This window comes from Fundulus heteroclitus, chromosome 2 (genome assembly GCF_011125445.2).
Source record: "Fundulus heteroclitus isolate FHET01 chromosome 2, MU-UCD_Fhet_4.1, whole genome shotgun sequence".
NCBI lineage: Eukaryota > Metazoa > Chordata > Actinopteri > Cyprinodontiformes > Fundulidae > Fundulus > Fundulus heteroclitus.
The window spans coordinates 28,896,206-28,907,701 of record NC_046362.1 but is presented as its reverse complement, the minus strand read 5'-3'; the positions used below and the strand labels follow the sequence as shown (position 1 = coordinate 28,907,701).

At 39.5% G+C, this 11,496-nt stretch overlaps 1 protein-coding gene across 2 annotated transcripts in view; it reads right to left on the bottom strand.

Moving 5' to 3' along the window:
• Positions 1 to 421: 421 nt before the first annotated feature.
• The window catches only part of fa2h (fatty acid 2-hydroxylase), a 48,882-nt gene continuing 37,807 nt past the window's right edge, over positions 422 to 11,496 (bottom strand). For both annotated transcript variants that reach the window (XM_021319001.2, XM_012867601.3), the window contains exons 3-7: positions 8,829 to 8,971; positions 6,524 to 6,624; positions 6,262 to 6,434; positions 4,521 to 4,773; positions 422 to 2,714 (exon numbers count right to left, since the gene is read on the bottom strand). In XM_021319001.2, coding sequence (XP_021174676.2) covers positions 2,647 to 2,714; positions 4,521 to 4,773; positions 6,262 to 6,434; positions 6,524 to 6,624; positions 8,829 to 8,971 — 738 coding nt within the window. In that variant the 3' untranslated portion in view covers positions 422 to 2,646. The remainder of the gene's footprint in view (positions 2,715 to 4,520; positions 4,774 to 6,261; positions 6,435 to 6,523; positions 6,625 to 8,828; positions 8,972 to 11,496) is intronic.

Below are 11,496 nucleotides of genomic sequence, written 5' to 3'. Positions count from 1 at the left end.
TTTTACAAGCTGGTCACGTCACAATTTTGCTGCAATTCCCAGTAGTGATTTTGAGTCCTTATTAGCTTTTTCTTTTATACGTTGATTTGGTCTTAAATTGCAAAAACAGAAACCAAGACTAAAACATTCTTGTAGAAGCAGAATTCACATTATAGTGTTACGAGTTTCCAATATTTAACCTTTAACTCTTAATTTTGGGTTTTCATTACCTGTAAGCCATATTCATCTGTGCATGTGTAATGAATCTATATAATTAAGAATTTCACTTTCTGAAATGAGTGAATGAGATATAGAACTTTTTCATGGTGTTCTGATTTTTGTAGATGTTCCTGTACAAGTTAATGTGTTCTAGCTTACATCCTATAGAAATATCATGGTATATTGTCTATGTAAATGTAAAAAGAATCACAGTACAGACCAATGGCAGAAATATACATTTATTTACAAACATTTGCCTTTGCATAGAAATTTTAAATTCCAAAATAAAACTCAAAGTAAACAGATTTTGGAAATAAAATTATTTATGCTGCAGTATTTAGCACAAAAATGTTGATGTGAGAATTAGATGTTTTAGTTTTCACATAAATAACATCAGTTTGTCTTATGTTACAGTGAATGAAATCACATTATTTTTCATTAGTTTATTAATTCTAAAATGATAGACAAAAATATCTATTTTATATACATTTTTGGTTCTTAAAATAAAAATCTGAGATTCAGTTATGATTTTTTTTTTTTTAGTGATCTGGTTTAAATGATAACTGTAGACAATGGCGCACTGTGACGGATCAGTTTCAACTCATCCCTGTACGCTCTCGGGTTATATTAGAAACAGTCACACCACCCTCAATAAGACCATTATTGGTACTTCACTTTTTTTTTTATTGAGAAACTGTGATCATAACGTCGGGTTATCTAAAATAGATGCTCTTTTTGTATAGTCAGGCTTGTAAAGGCAGTCTTTACTGAAGCTTTGCGTGAAAATAACGTTCTGTAAGGGATTCTGCTCGCGTTAGGCATGTGAATGATGTGAGTTATGTTTGTTCTGCTTCAAGTTATCGGCTCCGTGGTGCTGAGGGAGTGTGCTGAAGATCGGCCAGTCGCTGCCGGGGCGTCCTGCTGTCGAGTCAGATCGTTTAGTCATCACCCTCTGCAGGGATCTTAGGGGTCCAACAAGCAGCTTCACACCGAGGCGGGACAGAAAACCCCCACAGCCACAGAAATAACCAGCGCAGAGCCGAGGCCGGAGGACGAACATGGACACCAAACTGTTGCTATTGTGCCTCAACAAGTGCTGAAAACGTTCCATCTGAATTGATTACAGTAGACGAGAGCTGCATTGAGTTAGACACGACGTGCAGCTTCAAACGTCAGTGTTCTCGCATGACATCGGTGAGATATTTTAATCAGCTGAAGGTTCCAGTCCCCAGAAGTTTAAGCTACAGGTTAAAGATCTTTTTTTTTCCTTCAATCGTTCTGCAGACTGACATTTATTTTTGTGCACAACTTGTTGCGAGGAATTGTTAAGTATTTCAGAAACTGTACAGCTAGTGCTGCTCCTGTTCGACCCGTTTCTGTGTCTGGCCATCTGCAGACGTGTTAGCCCTGCGCCTCACTTAAATCTGGACAAACAACCAAACAGGAAAATGCCTCGGCCCGTCTTTTTCCACATAGTCTGCTTCTAAGAGTAAATTTCCCTGTAATATTTTACCCCTGAGATCCCCACAGCAGGAAGTGCGACAGCCCGGCTTCATTCCCTCAGCTCCGTCCCTCAGACACCTTAAAACCTTCCTCCTTAAATCCACTCACACAGAATCCATCCAACGACCCACAGACAATGAAAGCATCTCCTTTTTTGTACAAAACATCTTAAAAATATATACTTTTTTTTATACATTGTTGTGAAATCATAAACGGGGAGGAAAAACAGGAAATATTACATCAGAAATATGTGCACATGTCAAACATCTGGAACAGCAGCAATCACTACAGTAAAATCTCACTCCTGCAGATGTTTAATAAATTAAAGCCCGACCGCGTAGCTAACCAGGAGATCTGAAAAACCAATGTTTGGTCTTCACAGGTGCTTCAGCAAGTTGCTCTCCTTACAGAGAGAGAAAAAAAAACTAAACATTCGACCTGGGAGGGGATACAGAATTTCCTGAGTTGCTGGTAAGATGACTTGTTGATGCCGACACACTTTCTGCCACATCCGCCCGCCCTCTGTCACTTCCTTTATCCCTCTCTGCGCTTTAGCATCTGTGCACGTTAATCTGTTTGCATGTTTGTTAAAAATTATTTCCACAGTATCCTGGATGAGTATCACAGCTATGCCCCTTTCCCCCTGACTGGTAATCTGGTTAATGTTTGGCTGAATCCGGCCCGTGCCGGCCGTGAAGCATCCGTTTTGCCGATTAATGACGATGGCACAAAAAGTGCAAAAACAAAATCACAGTGAGAATAAAGATCAGGCTGGCTCTCACACACTCGTATGACTGATCTGCAGAGAATATAATGTGTTACAGTGAGTAAAGATGGATCGGCTGCTGCTGCGCTAGGGGAGCTGAGGGGGTTTCTAACAGGAGGATGGGTCACTAGTTAGGGAGGCAGATAAGCCGGTGACCATTTGGGAGAGCCGTCGGTGCGTTAGAATTTCTCATCGGGGATGACTGTGTCGAAGGGATGATCCCAGAACGTAGTGGTGATCCCGAAACCTGCAAGAAAGGAACGAGAGGTCAGAAAAAAAACAAAAACATTTTCTTAGAGCAATAGCTGCAACAGTCAGAGTGATCTTAGTTTAAAGAATCAGAGAAATGAAGCAAAAGCAACATATTCACTATTAAATGGGCTGACAAGTGTTTTTTGCCTCAACCTGCCAAAAGAATCCATCTTTTCTGTTTGCATTCACAGTGCAAAGAAAACTATCGGAGAAGGTTTGATCATTTTCTGCATAGTACATAAAGAAAAGAACAGATGTGACTGAGAATTCAGGAGGAAGTAAGATTAAATGCTAAATTACCAACAGATCGTACAATTAAGGCACTTTTTTTAAATCACACGTATTCAATCTTTGTATGCCGATTACACATTCAGCTTGTTTGACTGTTGCTCTTCATGCCTGCACCTGATTTAGATCTCAGGGACTCTAAAGAGATCAGTGAGAAGTTTCTCTCTCTATGTGTTTGCTCAAGATGCAACTGGGTGGATTTCCCTAGATAACAGCATTCCGACCCCTAAAACCACAATCAACTGAAGTGATTTAAGCTAAAATGTGATGAAACTGGATATGAATAAGTATTCAACATTTATTGTTAATTAGCATAGTAATGCCAAGGTTTCATGCTAATTGGTAATATCAGCGATAGGCCAAAGAAAATCATCTGCTCTGGCAGCATAATTGTATTGTTAATTTGTTCCTGTAGCAAAAAGCTCATGCTTGTGTTTGCATTTACTCAGGAAAAAAAAAATTATTGCACAAATCATCGTTTTAAAACTGAGAAGATGTTTTCAAATAATTCCTAGTAAATTTCTGTAGGATTGTCTGGAAATTCCAATAGTTACATCTTGGCATGTAAGTACACTGTAATATGAACTTTGGAGTATGCTTCTCTTTCAAGTAAATCCATCCATCCATTCATTTTAAATACAAGAGATAATTATGAGGAAATATATTGGGAGGTATCCTCTAAAACGTGGGCCAAATCTGACCCATTAAGACAATTTATCTGGCCCTCAAGAGCCAAACAATGGCATAGCATGTCAAATAGAGGCATATATCGTTTTAAAGTGGCTAAAACTGCGCCTCCTGTACAAATGTTGATTTTTTTTACTGTAGTAACGGCATCCTGCCACTAGATGTCAGGTTTTTCCATAACATTAAAACAACCTAGAAATGTCCAAAAAGAGAAAAAGTGATGGAGAATTATGAGTTTAAAGTGTAACTCACCCCAATATATATTTTTTTGCATATAAATTGTATAAACTTGGCCTAAGGCTGCTACTTTTGTTACCGTGCATTTATTATGTTTCTATGTGAAATTCCAAAATCAAAAGGTATCATCTATACAGGTGCAACCAACTCTTTTGACTTCACGATGCTAAAGCGGATCAATATAGAAATGAGTTTGACACCCCTGGTCTAAATGTCAAAGTAACTGTTGAACAACAAGTTTTGATACTGAATTTCTTTTGTTTGGTTCAATAAGAGCAAATTTCTGGTGGAAACCATTTCTTTCAAAGTAAAAAAGATTATTACATTATGAAAAAACATTTTCTTATTGATTGAGTCCAGATTGGACCAGTTTTATCTCCTTAACTTTCTCATAGATTCTTCTTAAGCTACGATAAAAGCAGGTATACAAACTGAGTGGCCACAGTCATGCAGTTTGATAATTATAAACTACGTTAAAAGGCTACTGCTGTCCAAAAACCACATCTTCACTCTACAGACAAATTGAAAGGGGAAACTGTGACTAGCTTACCTGCAAAAGACAAATCTCAAGTTATAATGATCTGCTCACCTGATCTCTGGTGCTCAAAGTGATGTTTGACGTGGTACGCTTTCAGACCATACAGATACGAGCCTCTCTTCGGCGAGCCGTAGTGAAGGTAGTAGTGGATCATGTCGTACACAACGTAGCCACACAGCCCGCCAACGAACACCGACACACCCAGGGTCTCCGGCAGCGTCTTACAGAGGGTCATGTAGAACAACCCCACCACTAAGGAGGCCAACCCAGGAGGAAAGACGAGCCGGGAGCCGTCAAATGGAGACTGGGGAGAAATTACAAAAGGAAGAAGCTGTGAAATGTGCAGCGAGCTTTTGAATGCAGCTCCCTGAGTTCACCTGAAGCAAATCCAGTGCAAAAACGTGCTATTAGAGGTAATCTAATTAATAAACTAAAACTAGTAATTGTAAATACAACTGTTTTGTATCGTTTCTGATTGTGTGTTGGTCTATCACATAAAATCCATTGAAATTTCTGGTTTTAATGTGATTGGGGAAAATTAAAATTTCTATCATAAATTTCTGAATCACAAAAAGTAAAAAAATATGTTTTTTTTTAATAAATAATGCTATATGTAATTTACAATAAATCACATTTATAATCTGGCAATAATAAGTGATATAATTAAAGATGACATTTAGGGATTAGTCAGGGCTTCATTCTTGGGACCCTTGTAATATCTACACACTACCCCAACTTGGACCATAGAGAGAATTGGAACATCTCTTCAATACGCTGATGACGCACGTCTTTATATTTCTATCACTACATAATCAAAATTCATTACAGTTACTAAAATAGTCTGTCTGTATTATGTCCAATGAATTGAAAGGCCCAGAAGGTTAGGGATCAGCTCAACTCAGGTTAGAATTCATAACTATAAAAGGTTTCTGGAGTTGCTTTTAGACCAATAGTAGAAAAGCCACAAAAAAAATTGGCCTACTTACTCCTGAAAACCCAGGGTCATTTATTCCCTGTACCGACTTCCTGTTAGGGTTTTAAAAATACTTATTCCTGTCTGAATGGTCCTGGGTTAAAGCATATCTCATTTATTTAAAAGGAGCAATAAGCGACATTTCACCACTAGGTGGAGCTGGAGCACTGTCTGTAGACCAAAACAAAAATGTATATCAAGCCACGCCTCTCTCTACCTGGCTCCAGCACTTTGCACCCATTTCCCCTTCTCACCCATTGGCTTGTATCGGCCTATTTGCAAAGGATAAAAACACAGCAGAACAGCATCACCTTTCAGAGCAACATTTCCAGTGAAGTAGTAAGTAACTCATTACTTTATAATGCTGTTGGCAACAGAATGTTTTGATCCAAAGGGTGTGCTCGCTGCCATTTTGTGCCTGGCAGTGGCATTTTATGGGCAGGAAGGGGTAAGCCCTGCGTGGCAGCTGTACGTGCGGCGCCGGCCAGGCTATGTAAACAAGAGATTGGAGAATATCACAGACAGTGTAACGTTTAAACCATACCATAATCCATCTATAAAGATAGCTTTAGTTCTATCTAAGAATGAAATTTTTCTTATTGCTCCCTTTAAGTGTATTAAAGGTTTCTATTGTGGCTCCTAATTCAACCACTAAATATTTTATTAACATTTTCCAGCTTCACGTGGTTTGATCAAATAGAACACCATTTTTTTTTTCTCTCTTTAGTACAAGTTTGGGAACCCTGCAGCACATTTTTAGGGTTACAGTAGATCTTGTGACCAACAAATAAATGTTTTGTGCCATAAAAGCTTTTGTACCTTATGGTGCTGCCCGTGCAGGAGGAAGTGTAGTGTGATGAGGTAGTAGTTATGAGCCGGCGGTTTCATGTGGAAGACGAAGCGGTGGATGCAGTATTCCATGAAGGTCCACAAGACCCAGCCAATCATAAAAAGGATCGGGAACATGTACTTATGGACCGGGATGGAGAAATCTGTGGACAAAAGCAGTGGTGCTGCCATTAGGACCAATTTGCATGCAGCTTGTGTTGCATGTGCATCGTTGTGTACTTGTGTGTCCTACTTGAGGTGAGCTCTAGCCTTGTGTTGCCCTTTGCCAGGGTGACGTAGCAATGCCAACAAAGATAGAAGACAAGAGGAAGCCAGACCACTGGGACCCAGTACCTATAGCAACACACCAGAAAAACTCATGAAAATTATCACATTTTGACTGGATTGTTAAATCAAATCTCTCATCAAAAATATTTCAGTATTTAAAATGTTTAATATTGAATTAATTGATTTTAGTCATTCCTGTGTAACGCATTGTTAGGCATTTTAAACATATCCTGCAGTAAGATTCAGAGATGGGTAGTAACTAGTTCCATTTACTTGAGTAACGTTTTGAACAAAATCTACTTTTAGGAGTAGTTTAACTGGACTGTACTTTTTACTTGATTCATATTATTACTCTTGGGCAAAATTTCTGGCTACTCCGCCTACTGTGAGTAACCTCACGAATAAATAACACTCATTTAACCAAAAATGCACCTAAGAGACAAAAACCTAGAGTTCATGTTAAAGTGAGACTTCTTGTTTGTACACCAGCTTTGTTATTTTAATGTTATTTTAATGTTATCTGCTGAGCTCATTGAGCCATTTAGAGGTCAAATGACATACAGTAAACAGATATTGTCATTGAAAATAATTTGCACTGTTCTATCACACTGTATATACATTACCATATTTTTCAGACTATAAGGCACACTTAAAATCCTTAAATTTCAAAAATTGATGGTGCACCTTATATACGATTACCATTGTGCTTTCTGACTGATTTTATGTGGTACAATGCACAAAAAAATCTGGTAAAATGTGTAAGTACGACTTTGGTAAGCAACGAAGCCGCTCTGCCCAATGGATATCCGGAGCTTTACGGTACACTGTGTCACTACCTGGTCTGAACCCTGAGCTGTCTACAAGACTGCCTGACGGTAATGTCTAAACAATGTAAGGCAGCCCGTACCCAGAGTATGCATTAGTAACAATAAAACAAGTTAATTCAATATAAAAGTTACATTTATTTTGACCTTATGTTAGAAACAGGGCAGTGTAGTCCAACTACTCTGTCCCCCTGACATAGATGGATAGCTCTCACTTTCAGGAGATAGCTGCATACGTGGAGGGGCGGAGTGATATTACACACTTCGGAAGAATATTTGATGCGCCTTATAATCCAGTGTGCCTTATGGTTTGAAAAATAAAGGTAACAGCTATAAGTATTGGTTTCAATTTTAATGTTGAAAAATCATTTAGTGTCTCCAGTGTATCTTTTGTCTTTAAAATACCAGAATTTGCAGATAACCTTATATTTTTGTCTGTCTGATTGCACAATTCTTGTATCCTGCTTGGCCCAAAGACTGCCACTTATCTCTGGATTCTTAACATCCTGACTGAGATACCATTGTTAGTCTGCACTTGGAAAAAACAACATATCTAACATCTTCCATCACATCGAATACTGGGATCCCTTAAGTCTGTGTGCCCAGCCCATTTCAATTCACTTCTAAAAACACACACATCTGTGCAATAAAATTGAACTTTTAGATTATACCGCTTGTAGTCATGGGACTCGTTCATGAGCGATAAATAAAATTAGACTAAAAAGCTGCTGTTCACACAACCGGGTGTTAAACATGAACAGAACCAAGTAGAAGACAATCAACTCCCAGAGGCCACGACCTGAGTACCACTCCTCAGTATTAGCAACTGCACAGTAGTCGGGGGAATAGCGTTAGGCTGGTCGTTTCGAAGCAAACCATTGGGATTGTGAAACCTGCCCGTGAGTTTATAAATACTACTTCTATGTGTGTTTTGCGACCTTTATAAAAGGAAATGGTTGTATCTGATATAAAGGAAACACATTTTCATCTAAACCTCAGTTTATAAATGGGGTTAAACTTTTGTGTGAGCTCTTTTAAAAACAGTAAAATCAGATTGAACAAAGGTATATAAATAATTACATTTATGAACCAGACGCGGTATTTATGCAAAGCTAAAATGTTGACCCTAATGTGATATGATTAAATAATTATCAGTTAATCCTCTTTTAGAACACCAAACAATTTTGGATTTCTTTTTAGAAGCTATGAATATTAAAGAACCACAAAAGTGTGAAGCATTAAACAGAGTTTATGTTTTCGTTCCGTTTAATGTTTAGGCTTTAGACTCTTTAAGGTTCAACTTTTAGATAAAAAGTTTGTGACCATCATGTAAGAATTTCAAACTTTCCATTTTAATCTGAGTCTGCCAGCTGTGACAAATATCCTTCAAAGACAAAGTACCGTTAAGGACACAAACATGCAACATAATGAGCAACGATTAAATACCAGGAAGTTTTGGTCGCAGCTTCCATGAACGGGTTTCCAAACAGACGGATGGGCCGGTCGACTGGCTGGTGAACCCATGCGTCGTATTTCTCCCCAAGGTGGCCAACCTGCCAGGCCAGGGGCTTCCGCCAGTCCACCAGGTCCTGCAGAGACGGACAACAAAGTTCAGCCGGAGGGGTACAGCTTTTCTCCAACAGGTGGCAGCAGAGAGTCAAACCAGAGGTTGGTTAAACCAGGAAGTCTTCTTGAGCCCATTTACGTGTGATGCTGCAGGTTCAAGTCAGCCCAGTAACAATTGCAATAATTCAAGGCCGTCATCGAGTCCAAAAGTCGACAGTTTCAGAAAGTCTTTACGAGCTCCTCGTGCCTCCAGCCTCACGTGAGCCGTACTTGCTGTGGTGTGACACTGATCTGCTGTCAGTTTCTAACAGGGCCAGGTGGTTTAGGCTCAGAGAGAGGTCAGAAAGCAAGCTGGCCGGAAGTCAGAAGCTAAACTCAGAAGTAATCCAATTTCATAATCCAGTCATAAGGAACTGTAATCATTTAAAAAAATATTTAAAAACAGAAATGGTAACATTCGTCACAAGCTCTGATGTAGACCGAGAGAAGTCCAAACATAACTCCACAATTGTGTGAGAAGCTCCGGTCATTTACATATCCACCTCAACAGTGAACATCATGTAAATAAACACAAACACACACACAGCTGAGCCATCTGTCACTTTGCTTTCTCTGACGATTTACATCCAGGGACTCACAGCAGCAGCAGCATAGTTTGAGTTGGTCCATTTTATTTAAAAAGGGAACCAATAAAGTCAATTTGAACGATCAAAGCCTTGATTACACAAAATGTTTCCATTAGTCATGCGTTTCTCATTTTATGTCATTGTAGAAAAAAAAAAAAAAGCATGCCTCCTTTTTAGAGGTTTGTACGACCGGACATAATTTTAAACCATCTGGTCTTTAGCACACTCGAAACCTAACCCAACAGATTCGTTTGGCAGGTGCAGTGAGGTGCTGCTAATTAAAGAACCTGAATGACCAACAAGCTCTGGAGCATAAAGGTGTGTTTAACCCAACGGTAAGAAGTCAGCAACGCCCATGATAGAGTCAGGTTTGAGGGCCCAGCAGCTGATGCTAGTTCCAAACCGAGTCATCAGCAGGACCAGTCCTGAACACAGCGGATGATCCGGAACAGAACGGTAAACGGACTGAATGCCTTGCCCAGGGGCACATCAACATGTGGCAGGGAGGGCAGCTGGAATTGAACACACAGCTTTCTGAAACCAGGAGGATTAATCTTCCCATTGCGTCTCAGTCGCTCGTGGCTGAAAACGTAAAGAATCAGGCATCTGCAGCGGCCCAGTCAAAGTCCAGACCTCAGTCTAACTGAAGCGCTCGTGGGGAATGCGGTGAGCTGAGCAGAAACGTGTGCAAACATTTCTGAACTGGGGCAACTCTTAAATACTTCACAGACTCCAAGATCTATATTGCTAACATAAAGCAAAGAAACTGGAGAGATTGGCTGCTCCTGACCTCTGATCAGTCATTTGTGCAGACAACAGAAGAGCTGCACTGTACAAATCCGCCAGCAGATAAAGTGTTTTCTGTGCATCAGCTGCTTATTGTTTTATCAAACCTTTGCATCTGGAGATTAAGTTTAAAAGAAAAAAAAGAAGTGAAAATGTTTGTCATGTGGTTAAGAAAGGCACACATCCGCTGCAACTTCCTGAAATAAATTATTGTACGGTACTTTAAAAGCAACAGTTTAATTGGAGAACAGCCATTACTTGCAGCAAGTGGGCTGGTCTCTGCTTATAGAACCAGCAAATGTGACATTGTTCTGCAGCCGCTTCCCGTGAGCAGCAACAGAACTCTTTCCACACCAGATAGTAATTAACACAAATCTGCAGAAACCTGCCAGTGCTGAAGAGTCATTTTAATGGACCAAGAAAAACTTCCAAATTATATTTGAATCAGAACAATTTCCACCTGATCGTTCATCTCCCGTTCCACTGCTCCTGTACTTGGTTCTGATAATTGGCTTAAGACGAACCACAACATGCAGCTAGTGTGTTAAAGGCCTAGTCCACACGTAGCCAGGTATCTGGGTATAAACGGATACATTTTTATGCGGTTCTGCTTGTCATCCACACAAACTGTGTTTTACTTGCCTAAAAATGGATGATTCTGAAAACGGCCAAAGTGAAGATTTCTAAAAACTCGTTAAGCCTGCGTGTGTACATGACAAGATGGAGTTTTATGGTCCGCCGCATCACAGCGCTGACCTCACATGTGCAGCCATTGTTACTTATTGTTATCGCCTCGGCCATACAGTGGAGTAAAAATTAATGCAGTCAAAGAGGAGCTGATTACTACGTTGTTGTTGTGATTGAATGTTAATGTGTCTCTAATCAATGTTAAACTGGGCATCATCTCTGGTCATTTATTTCCAACTGATGTTACCTCTGCATGGCACAGGCTTTCCTGTCTTTGCCTCAGTATCAAGACTTCAAAGTAAAAGCATAAATGAAGCACTATAAACATTACAACTGGTTCAGAGGCTTTTTTATTATAATTCTTTTTTTTGTTTTTACAAGTCCAGCTGCACCAATACGAAGATGTGCAAAGGAGAAAAGGTGCTTGAATGTCAGCTGTTTTACACAGG